This window comes from Perna viridis, chromosome 6 (genome assembly GCF_037379345.1).
Source record: "Perna viridis isolate PV_CMFRI_1.1 ecotype Kerala chromosome 6, ASM3737934v1, whole genome shotgun sequence".
In the NCBI taxonomy this organism is placed as follows: domain Eukaryota; kingdom Metazoa; phylum Mollusca; class Bivalvia; order Mytilida; family Mytilidae; genus Perna; species Perna viridis.
Window position 1 is genome coordinate 23,891,835 of NC_142450.1, and position 24,322 is coordinate 23,916,156.

Genomic DNA, 24,322 nt, shown 5'->3' on the forward strand with positions numbered 1-24,322 from the left:
TTAAGAAAAATCATAAAACATACAATATCAACTATGATAAGAAAATGAAAACGAAAAAGATACCTATGTTTTTTTATCTTTATATACGTACAGCTGTACATGAAATATATATTTATTGATAATGGTGATACAACGAAAATAAGATTCAAATTCAAATAAAAAGGCTAATAAATACAATCAACTGGCTATTCGCGTTATACAATTCATGGAACGGTATGAATCTATGATAATGACGTACAACAAGACGTATTTATTGGTTGTACTTTACGGAGAGCTTCTTGAGAATTCCGCAGTTTGTAACCTACTGTTCAGAATGACAAATTGGCTAACCTATTACATTATCGTAATCACACGTCTTTGATATATATCCAAGTCACCTGCTGAGAGAAAATCGTCTAGCTGCAGGGAAATATGAAGCCTTAATCACTTTATACATGAAATCACGGTAGGTGACTTTGGTTGTAACAAAAAATCTCGTCCCTTCTATATCATAACGAGATCGGTTATCAAAGGAAAGAACCGAACTTGTTAATTGCTGAACCAAATTGTTAATAAAAACTGCCGTGGCTTTCATTACTGAAGCGAGTAATGAGTTCATGATTTTTAATATGTCTCCTTACTACCTTCTTTGATACTTTCCTGTTATACACGATTTTTCTACGTTTTATCATATATATTTATCTTTAGACAAAATGCAAAACAAACGTGCGTATTTTCACCTCTATTTTCACCTATAGTCTTTATCTCGATACACGGAGATCAGAGTAGAGTATTCATCGTATCTGCCAAGCGCGGCGGCTTTGATCTCACGGAGATCTTTGTACTTCAAAGCCAAATTTTAATCGGGTAAACTATACTAATACAAGGCAATGAATTGTCTAAACAAAATATTTAGGTTTTATTTTACCTTAACGAGTTTATCATGAATCGAACATTTACGATTTAACAGAATGGTACTAATTAACACGGATATTAAAAGGTGCAATTACGGATTTGTGTTCAATACAGGTATAGAAGAGGATCTTTAAAGCGTTTGCGTAGATCTATCATCATTAAGCGGAAGACAACATAAGACATTTTAATCAAGTTTATTCAATGCAAATCAGAGAGGCGTGGCTATTGTAAAGTTTTAGCCAATGGGCAAACATTTTTCGATTAATGAATGGTGTTTATTATGTGAAAATACCTGAGGATAATAGGATAATTTCTTAATTTTGCCAGCAAACTATACGATCTGTTTTTTTTCTAACTTGATTCTTTTACTATCGGAAAATATTCGGCTATGACGAAAACAATGCCAATCATTATTGGATTAAAGTATAAGTTGGAATGTTTGTGTCAGATTATTATTATCACATAAAACAATGAATAATTACTACAAATTTTTATTTCTTAAATATAATTAACTGTTTATTATATTTATCATGGCTTTAGAGGAATGCAAGTAACGACAGGATTATACTACATATACGTTGTTCCACTATGTCTGGAGAAGAATATCAACGGAGTTATTCTTTTCAGTACAGAATTATAGTTTCTAAAGAATAACAGTTTTACCGGATTATAGTTTATTCTAACAAATGAGAAATTAAAATCGGTTGTCCTTATAAGATTTTAAGTGATGAAACTACATTGGCATGGAAGCCAAAGACATTTTTCATAATAAAAATACTAACATTTTATATTGTATCAAACAATGAAGAAATCGTGTTCTTTTACATTGTGGATGTTGCACTTAGTTCTTGTTTCATGTAATCCAAAATCTTACAACAGAATTCACGACATGCCTCTAGATGTGAACAAACTGGAGAGTCTTGGAAACTCAGACTCTCTTATGAAAGCACTTAAAGACATTGCTCAAAAGTCACATGACTGCGGTGTGAAAGAAATACCAAAGTTCAAGCGATATTTTTTGAAGAACAAAACTGTGACATGCAACGACGGTTCACCAGCAGGGTAGGTTAAATTTAATGATGATTCGCCACAGAAATTCTTGCCATTTTTTGAAAATTTATTTCATCAGCGTTGGTCTTTTAAATGACGATTATTCTACTAATATAAAATAATCACAAAATGATATATTGAAGAATGTATAATTTCCTCTATAAAAAAAACACCGGTAAGAAGTCAGGACCATTGCAGTAGCTTCTAACATTCCGGTTTTTCCATTGATAATTTGACTATTTATTTTGACTATTGCCTAGAGTTTATCAGTTTGGTAATTTTGTTATTACCCTTCATCTCAATGATCTGAATAACTAGATCTGATTGATTGGATAAGGAACTGCAATTGAAAACCCCAACAAGAAATAAATTAAAAGAAATTCAAGATGAAGAACAAAAAATACTTCACTTCTGTACTCTTTATATCATATTTTTGAGAGGACACCGACTTTTTTGATAAACGTTTTCATGCTTTTTCTTTCATTTTGAAAAGTTGTCTTATGGAAAAAGTTTTTGTGAATGGTTGATTTTAAAAAAAATATATTAAAGCCACTATTTGCAATTGTCACACTAAAACTTAAAAGAAATATGTGTCGAGTGTGTATCATGTTATATAAATTTAATAACATAATACATATATACACAATATAATATATGCACCCTCCAAGTCACTACAATCGTATTTATATTTATGCAATATCTTTTAAAAATCAGTCATATTATTTGTGCGAATTTCGTTTTATATAATATGCCTTAAACATAGTTCCTAGTAGTAATATGTGCCAAATAAATTTATATTATCAAAGTTTATCTTTAATACCATTCTTCTAGATAAAACAACTTTGTAGTTAAATATCAACATATTTCATAACACTAAAATCAAAAGCATTCTTGACTTTTTGTCAACTCACTAGGGTACTGTAGTTTCTTTTAACTATCTATTTTCACCTGGTAACAACTGAGTGATGAACATTCACGCTTTATTTGTGAAGATAGGTATTTCTATTTTTATCCTTTTACAAAGGCACCCCTCGAAGATAAAAATCTATGAACTATTTGCATTTCGTATTCATGGAATTATTATGCCGTAAAATATATTCTCACTAGTAATATTATCGATAAACCATAATGAAATTATAAAGACCATGCGTCATAGTTCTAACCTCTCGTTTCCAAATGATTCCAACTTATATTTAGAGCAACCCTATCCTTTTCTAGTTGGAGTTTCACTCACCGATCGACCGATACATTTTTATAGCCTATACCTTGTGACCTCTGTTTTCATTTCTTAACAACTTGAAGACATAGCCTCTTTCTTTTTTTACAATCTTTCGAAAATATTCAATGGTTCATCAGTGTTTCGTTTTAAAGTGAATACAAATTGAATTACTGTCCCACAATGAGTTATCTGAAATTACTGGTTATAATCCTGTACCGATATGATTATTCTCATTTTGCTAGATCTTTGTACATACCTTCTCCTCTTCTTGATATGTAAAAAAAGTTATCAAACGGAAATAAAACGAAGTTAATCCAGGGACAAAGACCAGACAGGGAAAACATACACACTCACCACAGAACATAAAATAACCAAAATGATACTCGGACCACAAAAAAAAAAAAAAAAAAAAAAGAAAAAAAAAAAAAAAAAAAAAAAAATGGAAGCATGAACCGGGTGCACGGTAGGGTAAGCGTCCTCAGCCTTTCTAGAAACATCTGCTGAGTTGCGTATAAAAAGTCAAGTCCGGGGTAGACTTTAGAGATTTAAAAAAATTTCTTTAAGTGCAGCTGTACCTAAGTTTTACGTTGAATCATCCAAGGATGGAATGTCGAACTTACAACAAATAGAACAGCAAACCTCCCACAATCCATGTGTTATATACGTCATGCGCGTGCATCCTTCGTATCCTGAAACTGAATGAAATACACAAAAAATCGTCCGGGCTTTTAATCAGGCAAAACGATATTTTTGTTTTAGGTTCCGCACAAGGGCTAAATCGTTTCAAACAAACTCAACAAAAATCTATTTTTAACTTAATTTCCTGTTTAAATTAAAAACTAAAGGAAACGCTTAACATTTCTACGTGATAATGATGTGAAATAAAACGAAAACAGAAGCGCCATGTTGTTTTTCTTTCTTACAATAAAGTACTCACTTATTCTTGTCGACGGAAATCCGAATGTTTACGTTGACTTAATAAGGACTTAATATGTAAACAAGTGTTGATACTTTCTAAACTATTGCCGATTGTGGTCAGATCAATTTCAACCTTTTTCGGTCATATTGCTACTGCATACATTTTCAAAAACATATAACTGTGTATACATGTTGCATATATAGTAGTCTTTTAAATATACTTTTAGGTATTACTTCGAGAAATCGCTATACATTGTCAAGAAAAGGACAAAATAATAAACTGTTTAGCACTTACAACAATTAATTCTGAATTCTAAGATTTTGTAAAAAAACATTCAAAAGTACCGAGAAAAACAAGTTCATTAAAAACATGGAGATTTATATGAAAGGTGGTTAAATTTGTTAAAGGCATAAGTATGGAGTTCAAGTATTTACTGCAATAAATCAATAGATAAACACTTATTATTATGTAAACGTATTACCTTTATTTCTTGATTAATATGGTGTGAATATAATTAAAAATGTCATCAATGAGTAAAGGTCAAACTCATTTTACAGTAACAAAGTTGTCTTTACTTACATGTAATAGACCTGACGGGTACACTAACGACACCTTTGCAGGTGGCGAACTGGTATAAAATCAAAGAGACCTGCTATCTTCTAGTGTCAATCAATTCTCCTTGTATCCTTTTTGCTAGAAAAATCTTCAATCAAATTCATGTTTGTATGAAGTATTTTTATCTCTGTTAATGAATTGATCGGTTGGTAATTCGTTCTTTTTAAGCCAATTCTTTTGTAGATGAAATCGTGATCAGAAGTGGACGAATAAACAGTTGCCCCTCCACAAATAACAAACAGAACATCACAGATAAAATTTATCTTTGAAGCATTCTGTGATTTTCGCTTTTTATTTTTTGATGTAACCACCCCTTAGGATTTGTCGCTAATGGAGTGTTGCACATCGTCCATATCAATATGGTCGTCAAAGACTTTAATTGAATGATTAGACAAGCTTTTTATCTTTATGATGTACTTCAGTTAAATATCGTTCTATCCTGAAATGATAACAGACTTTGGACTTCATTATAGTGTAGTGTACTTTTTGCAGTATGCAGGTGGATAGAGACCTAATATTTAACTGACACAAGAACATTTACACATCGAGAAGATTTAATTTTTAGTATTATATAAAAAAGACCCCAAATAATTGCCGTTCAAAAAACTTAAATTGACATTTCTGAGTGTCTGTTGGATTAAATGCCTCCACTTGCGGGTATATGAGGCAGCTCAATAAATAACGTCGTGCACCAAACCTATCTAAATATTCTCAGGCTGCTTTTTATTGTATACTTATTACCGCATTTTCAATAATGCATCCGAATGTGACTCAATTTTGTTTCTATTTAAACAATTAATGATAAGTTTCAATGATGAAACAATTACAAGCATACGCCGTTTGTCTGCCCCGGACTTGACTTTTATGAGCAACTCGGTGGGTATTTCTAGAAAAGCAGAGGACGCTTACCCTACCGATGCACCTGGTCCATGCTCCCAGTTCATAGTGGAGTCCGATTTGCTCATTTGCTTTTGTTACTTTGTATGTATGATTTTAGTTACTGTATGTTCTTTGTTGTGTGTGTCTGTTTTCCATGTCTGGTCTTTGTCCCTGGATTGAAAATTCTTTTGATTACCGCTATAGCCTTGGTTCCCTTGATTACTCTCTTAAAATACAATAAATGGTCCTCATTGTTAAGACTCTATTGATCGAATTATAACTTTAAACAATTGTAGAATAGGAGAATGTGTAAGCTTTATGAATGTCAATTGGAGTAAGGGATTGCCTATCATAGTAGTATGGCCGTGAATTATTTTTGAAACTTTGTAATGTTTTTTTACAGTAAGACTTAGTGGTCCTTTTCACAAAAAAAATCGTAAGTGTAAAATTAATAGTAAGTAATGATGTCATAACAGAGTTAAGTATTATGACGTCACAACTTACGACTAATTTTACTCTTACGATTTTTTTTTTGGTGAAAAGGGCTGCAGTATCAAAACCGTAAGCTGTACGCCAACGTTTCACAATCTCCCACGATTGACATAACACATACAAATCTATCGTAAAAGCGAAACAAGACGGAATGTAAACAGAGAATGATTTAATTTTGCATTTTCAAAGATTTAAACCAAAGAACATTAGTTAGGATTTGAGCTGAATTTCAATTTGGCTTTTGAACTTGAAATTGACCTTATCAACCGAAAGTCATTGATTGAAAATAAAAACCTAATTTTTTTTTCGAATAAGTAAAAATAGGATTTCTTCTCATTTGAAAATATCAGATACAGTCTAACAATGCAAACGGAGATCAATTGTACCGAATGACTTTTGCTATTGCGTACTTCCTGTTTGTCAGCAGGTTGGATCCCCATCTTATTACGAGGTGATTGGGTATGCAAACAGACGAACATCGTGTAAGGCCTACATAATATGACAGTGTGATTATTTTTACAGGTAATTAATTGATTCATCACAACAAGTAGATTGTCTATCCTGGTGCGAAAGGATATTTTACCGTGTAAACATAGAACCAAGTTGTTAACCCCGATGAAACGAGAGAAAAATATAAAAAAAAATAAGTATAATTTACATGTAAACCTATTCCTATCCAATAGTATATGTTGCATCATTATATGAAATCATCAAGACCCGAATCAGGAAATTCCTAAATATAAACTTGATGACGAGACGAAAACACAATATCCAGCTGTTAAACAAGAAATACCATAGAATATAGGCATACAAAACATATCTTACGCTACAAATGAAATCAATCTGATATAAAGTAAAGTATATTCTAATTTATAAAACCTTCTGAAATGTAGTGACATATATTATGATATATATTTAAACTTAGGAATGACATGATGTACTACACAATGAAACCTGTCTCATACCGAACCCCTTTTGGACTTTTTGTCGGTTTGTAGAGGTGTTGGTCAGTTTGTAGAGGTGTTCTGTTTACTAAGGTTCAAAATACAATTTATTTGATATAAAATGATTTTATAATCATCTGGTTTAGACAAGTATTTGGTTTAGATTGATTTTATTGTAATACTTTTGTTCTATTTATGAAGCGTTTTAACAAATGGTAACTTTTCAATTCAAAAGGCCTATGGTATTGGGAGGTTGTCGTTAGTATTCCTAAGCGAAGTGAATATTGTAATAATAATCCATGTGTGCATTGTAAAATCCTTTAGACCTTTGTTTGTGCTATATCGTCATGACTCGCTCGACGATCCGATACCTATTAAGTTTACAGTATGGTAGCTTCCTTTAGACTAGAGTTCATATATATATAAACGTCTCAGAATGTGACGACTCTATTCGCTACACTGCTACATCGGATCAAATTGATGTAGCCTAGCTGGCCGAGTGATCTAGGGCTGTAACTTAGTACACGATGTATGATAGTACGGGACAGTTCATTTAGGTGTTACTATGTAGGATAGAGGATCAAATTAATGATGCATATCACAACAAATCAATATTATACAAAATGTCTCAGAATGCGACGACTCTATTCCCTACACGGCCACAGTGGATCAAATTGATACAGGGAAGATAACGTAAGCATAGAAGGGTGTTGGATGTCCTTGATATATAAGGATATTCCACGTACAAGAAGCCCTGTTTCTATTTTTAAATATATATTGACACTGTACTTCTGAATTTAGATCCGGATATAAACCGTTCCATTCCGTAATTACTTCAGGCAATTATGCCCATCCCAAAGATACATTATCTACGTATGTAATATATAAATTAATGAGTTTCACTCAGTCAATACGTTATATATGGACCTTGTAGATTATATTGATCTCAGAATATAATCTGAACAGGTCCCTATATAACGTATTGACTTCGTTAAAAGTCCATTATTGATAAATATTTAACTCTTCAAACCATACTGCTTACCCTACCGGTGCATTCTGTCAATACTCCCGCGTTTAATTCAAGTCTGGGTTGCCCATTTATTTTTAGTTTCGGTATGTATTATTTTGGTTACTTTTGTTCGCTGTTCTAATCATTGTTACTTTGCCACAATGTGTCATTAACAAAATCTTGAATGACAAAATTTAACATTAAGCATAAATCGATATATGCTATCATACTAATAACCAGTTAAATCTGAATGTTGATGTTTGTTTCGTAGCGTACATTTGAAGTGTTCAGAGTAAGGTTTACTATTAGTTATCAAAATATAAACATAGGAAATATAAATATAAACAGGATTTCATCGATAATCACAAGCTATTCCTTTGAACCATTAATCGGTCTCTGTGCCCAATACACATCCACGAGTGAGAAATCTCAGTATTTTCATTGCAAAGGTAATTACCACTGATTCTGCATGCAAGGTGGAATGTGCTCATTACCCTTTGAAGTATGCCGACTTCAAAGGGAACCTATATCATTATAAAGGAACTATTTTCTGACAAATTATTTTTCTGCTTTTGATGTTGCCGACCTGGTGGTGTTTTGTAATTGTTTGGATGAACCTCTATCAATCCTTAGTCAAAGAACAATTACTTATTTTTAATGAAGAAATTGCGAAATGCAAAGAAATTGGTTGTAAATACCAGAATTAATTCATTAATTAGTTGTTTTCGTCAGAAATTTATATACTTACCTACCCGAAATATGTACTAATGTTATGCCAGTTATGTAAATATAAATTAAGCTTTTCCTTCTTGATTTGGAATTATCCGTATAAAATAAATATAATCAATTCAAAATTGCTTGAACGAAGTGACCTTGAAATAAAAACGCGTTGATATATACTCTATGAAAGTCTTATCTAGTTTATCTGACATCACATGTACATCTAAGTGCATATTGTTAGACAATTATTTGTAAATCTGGTCTATGATCAGAGCCGAGATGCTCATTTTATTAGATATGTGTGTGCATATCTGACGGTTCCTGGTGTCACTTTTTCACCAAAAAAGACGTAAATGTTATATTTATCGTATATAAGATGTCACAATAGATAGTATGGCACTATGACGTCATAACGTATGGACCAATCATACAATTTTGTGTCCTTTACTGTATATCATTTATGAATAGTGTACCTTTCTTTGCTTTATGGTGACTTGTTTTTTGGATTCAACTTAAAGTGTTGTTGTCATTTGTTTCACTTTTCTAACTGGATTTTCATTCAAATTATCAACATGTAGTTTTCAGATAACGTATGTAAACTATACATCGATATAAATTTACCACCGAGGCAAAACAACATTAAAATACGACAATCAATTCCAATAGAGATATAAAAATTGTATTAAAGAGAACATTTATTTTCCCATTGAATGAAGATCTTGACCTCGGGGTCAAAATTGAGATGGTTGATTGACAGCTTCAATACTATTTTGAATAAAAGATATCATAATATCTGACTCTCTATGCTCTAAACGACTCTCTTTGATCACACTTCCATTTATACTGTATAAATGTTGTTTATTGCCTAAGTTAAATGCTATATTAAATCAATTTCAGGTATTACATGAGGAAATCGTTTGGCAGTAAAAAGTGGATCGTTTTTCTTGAAGGTGAGTTAACAAAATCAAAGCAAATTAAATCACAAAGTGATATAAACATGGCCTTACGTGACCTTGAGGACAGTTCTTGCTCAGTTCATAAGCGTTAACCTAATAAACCATCATTGAATGAATTAATAGCAGAAATGAATAAGGCAAAACAATACTACATTTTTCAACACGGATTCACAAATCGCACAGGCATTCGGTAAGAAATACAACACATACAAGCTGAGACATACAACACGCACTACGTAAATCGTAGTTTGTTTCATATCTCGACTAAAGTATCAAATCACTTATATAAGAACGATAACTTTACTAGAAATTAATACATTCATGCACGATGGAACTTTAGATGAACCTGAATATCCTCAAGATTGAATAATTAGGAATCATAGTGCAAAAATCTTTCTGACTAGTTTTAAGACATGTGACCTGATGTGTTTGTATTTTGTTTAATATTCAACAAAATGGTTTTAACTCGTCTTTAGTCATTATGGTATAATATTGTACTTAATTGAACAAGTTGAAAAAGGTCTCGCCGAGTAAGGTTTCATGATAAAGCATATTCATCTTTACAAATAATCTTACATTTGAAGATTTAAAATGTAAACATTACTATTTGAATGCATATTTACTGTTGCCTTACTATTACATAATACAAAATACTTCTTAAAGTCAAAAAGACAAATCGTGCAAATGCTTAGGGTAAGATAAATATAAATATATCTATCTTCAAAAATCAATTAAAGACGAAGGCAAAAGAATTCATGTGGCTAAGTTGACCCTTTATTTGTTACTCGTTTAATATTATGTGAAATGAATATAAGTGAGTAGACGTTTGCCTTTACTTTCTTCGGAGCAGTATTTGAGATACCTGCCTGTAATCGTTTGTCTTTGATATTTCTCTGATTGACAGGCGGGTGGTATTGTTTTGACGACTTAAGCTGCCGGATGAGATGGAATAACAGTGGAATGCGATCTTATATGAGCAGTAAAAATTGGCCTCACCTGAGGAGAGGTAAGCGTTTAATACTAACTTGAAAGGTATACAAACCTTTAGGTCAAAAAATCAGAGCCAGAGGATCATAGAGGATCAATCATGGAATATCCTTTAAATATATCGTAATCATCAAAAGTTAAAAATCAAAGGCTTTTATAGGGGTAATATGTCGCTTTGAGGATTGATGGCGTATGAAGGCCTTTATTTCATAAAAGCTTTGAATTATGAAACAAATTATACCTAAAATAATTCTGTTAAAAGTTAAAAGGTTTATGTGATTGAACCATCGCGTATCTAATCCAAATGGCAAGTAGCAATTCCAAGGCTGTCATCTATGTACTGAATAGTTTGTCATTAGTATGATAAATAATAGCTGCTATTTGTCGTTGGAAGTTTTTCTCCCTTGCTGCTTTCTGTTTGTTAAAAGTCATTTATAATAGACATATACCAGGACTATTCTATGAATTTTAGGATATTATTAAAAGTATATTGTATATATCAGTTGTTTCAAGAAGATACTAAATTGATGATGTAATTTGTATATACACAAATATACATCTTTCCTGTTGTAATGCTCTTTTTAATTAACAAAAACATTATCCTTTAATAACAAGAAAACACATATTGTTATATGGGTGAAACAAGTTTTTTTTAAATTGAAGTTTAATGACTTTTATAAAGGTGTTATTTGTAGAGTAGTATTCTACGCTCTTTCGGTTTTCATCAAATTACCTGAAGTGTAAGAGACTATGAAAGTTTTGGAATTCGTACATACGAGAAAGAGTATATTTTAAGTACATGTGAATTGCGTTTTTTAAATACTATATCTTGCCTGAAATAAACACGCATTGCTATGTATATGGCAATTGCATTTAAAAATAAAATAGGGCTGAAATGAATATGCATTTCTATTACGGTTTGTGATCCCAAATGCAGTAAGAATGGTTTATGTTCATGAAACGGCTCCCGTATCTATACTGAAATGGTAACAATCAAATAAGAAGTAAGTTGTAAGTCCATATCGTTCTGTCGTACTTAGAAAGAATACATCATTTTCTCCTAATCATTTCGGTTCATTGCCAGACCACCCCTGTGTGACTGAAGGCTTTAACAGATTAACAAAACCCGATTAATCTGATAAAACTTAAATTAGATAGAATTGAAGATAATTATACTCTCCCTATCAAAACTCTCTGCTTGCATTCATTCATTGAATTCCATACATTGTATGTTCACTGCAGGTTCTTTTCTAACCACGTAGCATGGACAATTGAAACGAAATACTTTCGTAGGTGGTGCTAATTCATTCCACCTTCTAAAATGACTAATTTCATTAAATCATTAACAATATCCCACTGATGCTCTTGGCATGATTCTATTCTAATAAGGCCAGACTATTTTGTGAGGGCGACTTTAAATATCTTACATGAACTCCTGTGACTATTTTAATCTAATTGCCACGACAAAACGATCCTGTATGTTGTTAAAACGGCAAAAACATGACCAAATTACGTATGGAATTTTAATAGACCTTAATGTATGTATTAATGGATGAATCTGAAATCAAGAATAACATTGATTTTAATAATAACCACTTCCTATGTCAAAGGATAAGAACCAGGAAAACAAACCGTGTACAAAAACTATGAATAATATTTAAAAAGCATTCTTACAATTTCCTAATATCTTCAACTTCCATTATAACTCAGCTTACAAAAATAGATACAATTTGTCGCCTTATGTTCATATCCTGATAATTACCTATTTTAAAGCTTTTGTTTTATGTAGCATCTCTATTTAACACATGCAAAAATATTTGTCAAATAGCTATATTTCAATAGTTAAAGCTTAGATGTATATTAAGGATATTCCATAATACTTGAAAACAATTTTTTTCTTTTCAGTTCTTTGATTTTACCCTGATTTTGCAACGGGTTCATTGTATTTTCTTTTATTCAATGTCAAAAAAAACTAGGAATATGTCTTAAAGGAGCATTCGATCAATTACATTCATTAGCTCGTTATTTTTATTGGTTGGATTTGTTTATATTATGTCCATTCTTTAAATAGAGATAGCCTATATCATCTATTTATAATCTTGACTTCTTGCTGTTGTTGCTAGGGTATATGCGGATTTTACTTACTAGAAATATGATTGATGTTGCTAGCAGTGCTAGCAGTGCAGGACATCAGGCTCACCTGTCCAGACCACCTGATGTCACTGCCGTATTTTATGAGAGTTCATATCGCCAGTGCGTTAGTTTTTTGTTAGGTTCCATTCCCTTATCTTCAGGTTTTACATGTAATTGTATTTCATTCGGGTCATACAACTATCTTTGTTTCCTGTGATTACGTTCATGCCATGTAGTTAGATTTTGTTGTATCTGATTTTTTCCATTATTGACGTTTAGATATATTTTTTGAGATGTATTTGATGTATTTGTACGTGATTAGTTAAAGCATTTACTTCATACTGATTTCATACTGTACTCAGCTGACTATTAGTCAATCCTCACAGAAGACGCTATCAGACCAATAAACAAATAAACATCGATAAAGAAATCAAAGTTTATATGTCGGTCCAACACGACCATAAACTATGAACTTTTTACAAGAAAAACGAATTACCAAAGTCATAATTAATCGTGTTCAATTAGCAAACGAGATATACGTATCTACATCAAAGGTAAATCTCAGTGTGGTCTATCAGACCTTGGTTAAATATCGTTAGATCATTTAAGTCAAACTTATGGTTGCTGTGTTATCCGGTTTATAATAAACTGATCACGATTAAATTTGGTTTGAAAGTAGGAAATGTAAATGCATACCTTTAATCAGATTACCAAAGGAACATGCATTGATTTTAATGATTAGAATAGATTTAATAACAGTGTTATCTTTAGCCACGCGTTCAGATTGCACATTTCTTGCACGTTTCAGACAATCTGTTATTGTGACGTCATTTGTTGCACATATGCGATGATAACAATAAACATTAGATGTTGTTAAAATAAACTTATTTATAAAAGTCACATTTGTGATTATTTCCAAAATTCCATTGCTTACATGTAAAACTACACGTTTTATTCAGCAATATAGTTAGACTAAGATATAATAAATATATCAACAACCTCATAATTTGTTTTAACTACATCGATGTTTATTTCATCAGTTATTCCTCTATTGTAGTGAATGGTTTACTTTCTTGGGACCCAAAAGAAAATTCCTATTATTTCAATGCAAATATGGTGTAAGTATATTATCTTATGTTCAAACTGTATTCATAAAGAATTCTTCTTCTTGGGACATCATTACATCTTTTGATATTGTTTCATGAATTACTTCATACAGTGTCCTCGAATATATGTTGTTAAAACTGCATAGAAAAATGTAATAATAAAAGCAGTATGATAAAGATGAAACGGTTAGCATAATATTTCAAATTTTAAGGTTTCGATATCATTTACCGCTACAGTAGTGAATTGTGCTTTTTACTAAATATATCTAACTGAAATTATAAATTTCAATTGCAGATTTGTTCCATATTGTTCAAGTGATTCTTGGACGGGAACAGTTGTTCATCCAGGTAAAAAACTGAAACTAATATTCTTTAAATATGAGAAATAATTTTTCATGTTATTTTTTTGTATTTTTGTATTTGTTTTGCCTATATGCTTTTATATATGAAATAAATTTCGTACAAAATACTTGTCTATGTAAAAGTGAAACAGTAATTTGAGCGCCTATGTAAGTAATTAATTTCAAAACATTGCAATATAGATGAATAATAAATTTAAAAAAAAATAGGTTGAGATACACAACAATATTGAAAGAGTAATCAAGGGAACCAAGGTTATAGCGGTAATCAAAAGAATGTAATCCAGGGAACCAATGTTATAGCGGTAATCAAAAGAATGCAATCCAGGGACAAAAACCAGACATGGAAAACAGACATACACAGCAAAGAACATAAAGTAACTAAAATCATACATACAAAGTAACAAAAGCAAATGAGTAATTTGAACTCCACTAAAAACTGGGAGCATGGACCAGATGCACCGGTAGGGTAAGGGCCCTATATTGAAAACTATATTTAAAAACCCCGCTCGAACAAAAATCGACCTTTCTTTAATACAATAAGCACAGATGAAATGCCAATACCACACGTAGTTTTGGTTTTTCTTCTTTCGGTTAAATTGACCTATCACAAAGTCTAGGTGCTCCTCGTTTCTTGTTTTTTGTTTTGTTTGTTTATTTGTTTGTTTGTTTGTTTTGTTTTCGTTAAATCTGCGTTGTGTCTTTTGGTTTATAGTTTCTATATTCGTCATTATTGCTACAGTTTTGTAAATATTTTTGAGTTTTTAGTGTATATAGCTTTAACATCTATTACTTGTAATTATGCTTTCAGGAGGATACTCATTTTTAGGATCGTATATAGTAGAAGAAGTAATACGAGAAATTATACCTCGAGGTCTGCGGAAGGCTAACAGACTGATATTAGCTGGAAGCAGGTAGTTTAATTCAAGTTTTGTGGTTTTTCCATTGCATATAACAAATGCCAAAAAATAAATAAATAAATAAATAAATAAATAAATAAAATAAAATAAAAATAATGAAGCATAAAATGCATGAAATAATCCATTTTAAACACTTGAATGTATGATAATATTTTATTTTAAGTATGAAGTATAACTTTTAATTTACTGTTTTATCAAGAATTACCATCACCTCTCTATATATTTTTAATGTTGATATTAACTGTTTACTATCATTTATATCATACATCTTCATGAAGGAAAATAATACATTCTATTTCAGTGCTGGTGGTACGGGTGTTCTAATGAATTTAGACAGAGTAGCCGACCTTGTAGCCGAATTAGCTCCAGGTGTAGAAGTCCGGGGTATAGCTGACTCCGGCTGGTTCGTAGACATTCCACAGTTCCGTCCTAATAAATGCTCAGATTCATTCTCATGTTCACCTGTAGATAGTATACAGAGAGGAATAAAGTAAGTTTATTACTATAGCACGACTTATGAGTGAAGGAGAGATCACCCATGTAGCATCAATTAATCTTTTGGTAGTTTCATCGTCTCTCAATTCCAATTTATACATTCACAACACATAATCTATGAATGCTGAGTTGTAGGCAATGCTTGTACAAATTTGTACAAAACATTCAGTTCGATTACAATGACACTGAGATACTGTAAGGCTGTACAGATTTCGTACTTTTACGGGTTTGTGGATATGTACACGTGGTATTTATTCACTGAATTCAATATCGTTTTTGTGGGATATTTTGCATTTCTTACGACACTAACATATCCATAAATAAGTCATCAATTTTATTCTTTTTTACTTGGTTCGCTACAGTGTGTACGTAGATCGTCTTTATTTCCTATATTCACTTACAGGTCACGTTTTGGGATTCTGACCCACTACTGACGTTTCGTTTCGGTATTTTTCTGCCGATTTATAACATTTTTTTTAAAATAAAATATTTCCTCCTTTTAAAACCTCAAATTTGGCGAGTACAGTCAATTTTCAATGAATGTAGTTGCCTATTGTACCGATACATTTGTTAGTTTTCTAGTTTCAACCCAGTTTTATAATGCAGGACAATACATCTAGGCCAACTCAATTACTTATTTCTAGGCACACTTTCGTCATCTCAGACTATTATCACCATGCGGGAGTTCGTGCTCCGATACAATTTATAAAACCAGAATCATTCAAGATGAAATATATAAGTGGTAGGATCGATGACACTCTGCAGTTACTATACTTTCCACTTCATTAAAAAACAATAGGTCATAACGAAGAATACCGCATTTCATATCGCGAATTTTATTTACAGTCAATTAAGTTTCTTTCACTCGCAGCAGGCTATTAATGATTGCATCTAAATTTCCAAATTACCTTGATAAATTTGATAAACATTTTCTAAATTGCCATTGATTAAATCGAAGTAGAATTGTTAAAAGAGAGAAAAAAAAAAAGAAATGACTTAAACTTTCCATTACTTTCGTATCTATAAAGTGCAAAATTCTTCGTGTGGTCTTGATAAAAAAAGGAGATAGAGACTTTCTTTATTATTTCTTTAGGTCAAGGCTCAAGGTAGTCGGAATATTGTTAAGTAATACAGTTTTAAAATCAATTAATTTGTACGTTGAGAATATTTACACGATTGTGCCAAGGTTATCCGTTGTTTGTTCTATTTAATTAAACAGCAGTGTGAGCGTTGTTGTAGTTAAAGTTTACTTCCCCCTATTATTTCTTTCATATAGACGACTAATAAAGATGACATAAACTTACGAAAGAAATCGTTTAGAAGTTTTACATATTACTAAAATATTTTTCAAATCTGACCAAATGCTAAAATAGTCACGAAGATATATTATTTTTACCTCAAATCTTACTATTTATAACTTATTTCAAGGGTCTGACATTAAACACCAAACTAAATTTCGCAAGTAGCATTTAATACATGACCCTGTTTACATTTTTAATGTCATATCATTCCTTTGTTTGGGAAAAAAAACCTTAATTTATACGTTTACCAAATATTGTGTATATAGAATACATACATTCAATGTTTCAGGTTATGGAGGGGCAATGTTCCAGAAGCGTGTAAAAATCAATACCCCGCAGATGAACATTGGAAATGTTACTTTGGTTACCGAATGTATCCAACACTGAAAAGTGAGTTTCTTTTCATTTGTGATGAAACTTTTCAGAACATATTCCCGACATATACCGCTAAAGAGAATAGTTTTGAAATATTCATTATTATTATAGCTCTCGCTTTCATGTTGTCTGTCCATGAATTCGCAAGTCTAAACTTTGAACGGAATAATAATATATATAGAGTTGACAATGATAGAGTCAATGGACTCAGTGTGAACTCTACAAAATTGTAAATCTGTTAAAGTTCAAAACAAAAAGATATATTTTGTCTATATATGCTCCGTTCTTAAACATTTAATTTTCGCTTTAAATGCTCAATTGTACATACTCTCTCGTTTTTAGCTCCTGTGTTCATTGTCCAATACCTCTTCGATGAAGCACAGATCACTGTGAACAATCTCATAGATTACTCACAATTGTCATTGAATTCCAACAGTCGGAAATCGGGTATGATGTCAAAGGAACAGTGGCAATACCTCCATAATCTAGGAGAGGAAGTCAAGAAATCCCTTAGTAATGTTTCGTAAGTATGATATGTATTTATTTAGGCAGACAAAAATAAAGTTACATATTTTTGGATAAAAAAAAAATTAAAAATGTTGTCTAATGAGTTATTCTTTGAAATAATAGTTCTTCATACATCTACATGTATCGTTTTAAGTACCAGTCCACATAAAATTCAGACACTACCAATGGTAAAGTCATTCATGATCAATAAAAACACACCAAACAAACGATGCTTTTTTAGGTCTACATATGCTTTACTTTCACATAAAAACCTTTTCTGTGTTCAGATTTGCGCTTTTGAGAAAATCATACATTTATCTCACACTAAAAGCAACCAAATGAAGCCAAATCAAGAACGATAACTCTTGCAAAGTGCAAAATTCATACACAATCTATATATATTTTTTTTATCTCAAAAGCGCAACGACCAAATGAAAAACTAAGACTGGTTACGTGATCAGTTACTGTTTATGAACAAGAAATAAAACTGAATTTGGTTGGTTTTTAACATGCATGAATCACTTTCTGTCTGATTTTTAGAAAGACTGCTACTTAAATATTTCAAGCCATGTGTACTAAGATATAAACATGCATTAAAATTCGCATATTCAAGGACATTAGTTTAAAAAGAAAATGAATGAAAATAATAATTATGTCATTAATTTTCATGAATCACTTAATCAAAGTGTATGGGGTTTTTGAAAAAAAAAATGGGGTACTAATTTCTCTCTGAATGCGTAGTTCAAGCAAATTTATTCTCTGACCAAATTTATTTACGGGACAAATTCATTAAAAAACCGTAATTCTGACAATAAAGAGAAAATAATACCCAATAAAACAAACTTTACCGTTTGGGAAAAAATAATACCCACAAAAAAAAACAACATTTACCGATTGTAAAAACTGTGTTAAGAACATAAGTACTTTCAGCAAGTATATTAATTACAATTAGTATTTTAGTTAATGTTCTATTAATAATAAATCTTCATGTTACAGGGCTGTTTTCGCACCAGCTTGTTTGTCACATGTTCTTTTGACTCAAAGGTAAGTGTAAGAGTCAATAAAGACGTGAAAAGGGGAGTAATCCCGTCGTATTACTATCGATAGCAAACACGTTTTCTTTAATGGGTAAAGTTAAGACTATAAAGGGTCAAAGAAATCATGATGAATAGTAACATTACTTAACCGAATTAGCTTTAGGAATGGCAATATGTATGCAAATGTATGATTTTATCATTAACAAGGTAAAATAATTTATCTTATAGAACAACGTGTATTTTATATCATAGATTTGTCTTTAACAAATAAAAACACATTTTGATCACTGATTAAATTCACAAGGAAGAACACGTATTACTATAAAAGAGATAACGGTGCTAGTAAAGTACTTTTTTGCTTAGGAAACCTGATGCTTTATTTACATTTCAGGAACTGGCAGTCTGTATCTGTGAAGGGTACTACCTTAGCGCAATCAATCTACTGCTGGGAGAATAATTTTGAAAAGGACAAATGTCTAAAAACCACTTCATCAACACCAATGTAAATATGATTTTCTTTATTTGTTATGTTAAATATGTAAAATGTTCTAAGCTATGTTTTCTGTCTTTCGCATTTATGAAAACGAATAAAATGGAGGTTCCGCCAATTTTAAAGACGTCTTGGCATGAACTGAACACATGCTATAGATTAGGTTCCACTATATAGATAGATCACTACAGATAACTATATGGCAATTGGCGGAAAAAAGCTATATTGAGACTTTAAACAAGCAAATCCATCATTTTGTCATGTTAAAAGTATATATTTACCAGAACCTTACATTATGGAGATCCATGAAAAAAGATAAATATTCTTTTCTATTTTGACATAAGAATCTGTAGGCATGGTAACATATTAAAGATATATCTGTTTTTAGTGACTTCCCAAAAATAATTTTCAAAAAAACAGGTTTTCTAAAATATCGAGCACTTTAAAACTCCCAGAAAAAGTAAGCGGGTATTATTGTAATAAAAAAAACAAAAACACAAAGTGTACCTTTTTCTGCTCATTTATTCGTGATTTAAATTGTTAAAGTTCGTGCGAAATTTTGCATTTTTGTAAAACAGCCAGTTGGTGCAGGGAAGAGAACCCTATCCGGCGAGGACATGAATCTTTCCGGATAGCTTAAGGCATCTATTTTACACCTCTTTACCTTCACAGGTATTGCATCTACTTAAGTACGAAACAGTGCATCTCAATCCCATCTGTGTTGTGCAACCTTAACTGTCGTCTTCTAAAACCAATTAAGGTCGTGAGGGCGACATCCTGGTTAACCCAATGTACACATGCACTCAAATGTGTTTATATTCAATATTCATATTTCACTTGTAGTATACCTCAAACAGACCCTCTGTTGAAAGATGGTCCAACAACAACAAATAAACCAAAGAGAGTTAGAAGACGTAAGAGGAAGAAAAACAGAAAACGGAAGAAGAAAAAGAACAAGAATAAGAAAAACAGAAAAAATAAAAACAAAGACAACAGACGAAGACGAAGGGTCAGACGAAAAAACAAACGACGAAGTATGCGATAAGTTTTGCTTATATAGTTATATTAAACGATACAGTCAAAGACAAACTTTGAATTGTTTTATTGACGATGGAGAAGAATGGTTTCTGGATAAATTAATGTCGACATGACATTGTAAAGAATGATAGTGACATTGATGGGTTCGGGTTTATACGATCCTCTGTCTGCCGTTACCTTTCTATGTTGGTGTTTAAATTTTGTAATAATATTAATGTACCACCAAACCTCTTTCAAAACTTTTAACTTCTACACTAACAATTGTCAAAAAGGGTCTGCAGTCCTCCTACAACACTTGTTACTCCCGTACTGGTATTAATTCAATGTGGATCCTGAAAATTCAAAGATCTTTTGGAGACAATCAGTACAAGACTATTATTTCTATTTGAATGTAATAGCATTAAAACCTATGATTTTTCAACACTGTATACTTCTATTCCCCATACTCAGTTAAAATCCCGACTTAAAAACATTATACATCGTTGTTTTTCCAAAAAAGATGGTACACCTAGATACAAATATATAGTTCTTTGTAGAGATTCCTCATACTTTGTAAGAAATAATTCCAAATCATCTTCCAAATATACAGAGGAAGATGTTATAAAATGCTGATATTTTTAATCGACAACATATTTGTCCAGTGTAGTGGACGTGTTTTTCAACAAACGGTCGGCATTCCAATGGAAATATATTGTGCTTCTTTAGTTGCTGACCTATTCCTTCACTCCTATGAGGCTGACTGTATAGTTTGGCTAGATCCTTTAATTTCAGTTTCCGCTATATAGATGACGTATTATCGTTAACAATCCTAATTTCGAGGATTTGATATATCTACCCCAAAGAACTTGAGATAAAGGATACTACAGACACTTTGGGGTCAGACTGATATCTTGACCTACACTTAGAAATCGATGTTAAAGGAAAACTATAGACCAAACTTTACGACAAACGTGATGACTTTTCATTCAAAATTGTCAATTTTCCTTTCATCTGTGGCAACATCCCTTCAGCACCTTCGTACGGAGTGTTCATATCACAACTCATACGTTATGCCAGAGCTTGCCGAGACTACGCAGACATTTTGTATCGGGCTAAACTCTAACAAACAGGTTTCTGGAACAGGGTTATGTTGCTACAAGATTGGAGTCATCACTACAGAAGTTTTATGGTCGTCATAATGAACTCGTGGATCGTTATGGTGTATCCATCTGCACCATGAAAAGTGATTTATTAAACGGGTCATAGTTTTCCTTTCCTCGTTTGCCTACCCCGGACTTGAGTTTTTATGAGCAACTCGTTGGGTATTTCTAGAGAAGCAGAGGATGCTTACCCTATCGGTGCACCTGGTCCATGCTCCCAGTTTTTTAGTGGAGTCCGAGTTGCTCATTTGCTTTTGTTACTTTGTATGTATGATTTTAGTCACTTTATCTTCTTTGTTGTGTATGTCTGTTTTCCATGTCGGGTCTTTGTCCCTGGATTGCATTCTTTTGATTACCGCTGTAACCTGTTTCCCTTGATTACTCTTTGTTCAGACAGCATTGTTCTAAAATATGTATGCCTTTATTTAATTATTGAACGAGTAATCAAGGGAACCAAGGTTATAGTAACAAACAATATTTTAACATACAGTTGTTATTACAGGAGGAAAGAAAAGAAGTCGTTCCCAACGATCTGCGAAACATATCAGTCATTGTCATCATCACGTGATTGAGTCGTGCCCTCTACCTCAATGGTGTAATAAATTTTGCCCTGCATTCAGGCACCAGTACACGGGTGAAGAAATTGACTTCTTTAAACTATTTGCTGATTCTGACATTGACAGAAACAGCATTGCTGAAATCCTAGGAAGAGATCTTTCAGAGAAGGAAAACTCGAATCCGGATGAGATTTCTAAACTTTTAGAGAGGACATTCAGGCAATCGTCACCGTGAAATCGAGAAATAGAAGAATGGTGGTTGTGATTAATAAAAGAATTATGCTGTTTATGTCAAAAGGTAAAGTTGTAGTTGTGTATACTTTAACATGGCGTGGACATGCAGATGAGTATTTGTCGAAGAATTTTCGAAATGACGTTGTGAATCTACGGTACTGTATGGCTTAGGCTGAGGTATGTTTGCAGCTGTATACATATGGGCCCTGGACCGACTATTTGTCAAAGGGATATATACAAGCCGACAAAGTAGTGCATAAAGAAAGGTTGATTCGATTTGGAGACCATATTTCTGTGGTTTCTATTTTGTTTTTTTGTTGTTGAATGTTTACAATGTTGTAACAATTTTAATATGAGTTTAAAATATCCAATAAATGCTATGAAGAAAAAACTTTTTTTTCTTAGTTTTACTGAACAGATCAATAGAAAAAGAGCAAAATACACAATAAAGAAAAATGTATTCCAAGATTTATTGATTGATAGTTTGTATTTCTATGATAATACAATTAAAATTACTGTTAATGCTTAAACTTAGAAAACTAAAAGAAATCAGTGTAGAACATTTCATAGATAACGGCATATGAAGAAGAAATATCCTATTATAGTTAATGCTGTCTTTTCAAATATCATAGTTTTCTTTAATGCGAAAAGAAAACCAAGTAAGTGGTAACTGCTGCTTAAAATGTTAAGCGCGTATATTTCAAATTTAAATACAGTGGATTTTTTTTGCCATATCTAAAATATCGGTATTACAATACCAAAGTATCACGACAATTTAGAAACATCAAAATCCAAGCACAAGGTTAAAATGTTAGCAGAAACCAGAGACTATATGCATACACAATGTAGACAACAACATTAACTGCAACGACATGTATATAATTGAAAAGAAAACAGTATAGTAAACAAAAATCTATAAATAGAAACAACCGGGAGTTCAATCTGGTGTTATGTAAGGGTAAGCATGTTCTGTTCCTTCAGATGCATCATTCACATTGCAAATCAATCAGTAAAATACAGGAGACATCAACTTCAGAATGTTGACAATCCGGTAAGACATCCAATTTTATTATCATAAGATATAAATAACCATGATTTGGATTGGTTCAATCTGTACTTTATGGTCCTTTACAAATTATGAAGATCACTCCGCAAAATGACCCGAGAAATATTCATTATTTGTTGAAGATTCAGCGTGTACCCAAATATAGTATAAAGTAAAATTCATTTAAAATCGTTATATTACATATGAACATGTTAGTTTCATTCACAAAAATGTAGATGTGTCGGAAAAGAATTAGTCATATGATAAAACTTTGGATTTCAGTTAATATCGTGCTGAATCGATTTTCAAGCTCTATAATCACCTTGCTCGATGGCCTCGGTGATTATTAGATCTCTCTGTTTGACAAATCATGATATAAACTCATCCAAATTAAGTCAGTAATTGTATACTGAGATATTTAGTTCCATCTGTTAGATAATAATATATCAGTAAATCAATTGTGTTTCTGTAGTTATGATATACCTGATTGTCTATAAGCTTATTTGACAGTATTCGCTTTCTACAAAGTGAGTCTGTGTATAAATCACATTCACGATAGTGACGGATCAACTGTTATATTTAAACTCCACAGGCTGGAAATTATGATGTGTTGTCACTATGAAATAGATTTTGTTTTAATTTGAAAGCAGAAAAGTCACGCTTTTCATAAAGGTATGATTTTCCATGTCATCTTTCAAATATACAGAAGATGTTTACAAAATGCTGGAATGTTTAATCGACAACATATTTGTCCAGTGTGGTGGACGTGTTTTTCAACAAACGGTCGGCATTCCAATGGGAAAATATTGTGCTTTTCTACTTTTTTACCTATTTCTTCACTCTTATGAGGCTGACTTTATAGCTGATCTGATCCGAAAGAACAAATATCGTTTAGCTCGATC

General features: G+C 31.9%; 1 protein-coding gene across 1 annotated transcript; it reads left to right on the forward strand.

Moving 5' to 3' along the window:
• Window positions 1-794: 794 nt before the first annotated feature.
• LOC148614158 (palmitoleoyl-protein carboxylesterase notum1-like) lies at window positions 795-22,758 on the forward strand. Its single transcript, XM_088588038.1, has 13 exons — window positions 795-1,956; window positions 9,639-9,691; window positions 10,602-10,703; window positions 13,875-13,935; window positions 14,219-14,271; window positions 15,094-15,196; window positions 15,504-15,692; window positions 17,288-17,388; window positions 17,716-17,896; window positions 18,877-18,924; window positions 19,309-19,419; window positions 20,251-20,441; window positions 22,087-22,758. Exons 1-13 carry the CDS (start codon window positions 1,697-1,699, stop codon window positions 22,374-22,376), a joined length of 1,743 nt encoding a protein of 580 aa, XP_088444164.1. The 5' UTR covers window positions 795-1,696; the 3' UTR covers window positions 22,377-22,758.
• The last annotated feature ends 1,564 nt before the right edge of the window (window positions 22,759-24,322 follow it).

Excerpts from the sequence above, each read along its gene's own strand:
- LOC148614158 (XM_088588038.1), top strand. The coding sequence starts at position 1,697 with ATGAAGAAATCGTGTTCTTTTACATTGTGGATGTTGCACTTAGTTCTT. Across the intron at positions 15,197-15,503 it reads CTGATATTAGCTGGAAGCAG|TGCTGGTGGTACGGGTGTTC; the intron begins GTAGTTTAATTC and ends ATTCTATTTCAG. Across the intron at positions 18,925-19,308 it reads CATGTTCTTTTGACTCAAAG|GAACTGGCAGTCTGTATCTG; the intron begins GTAAGTGTAAGA and ends TTTACATTTCAG.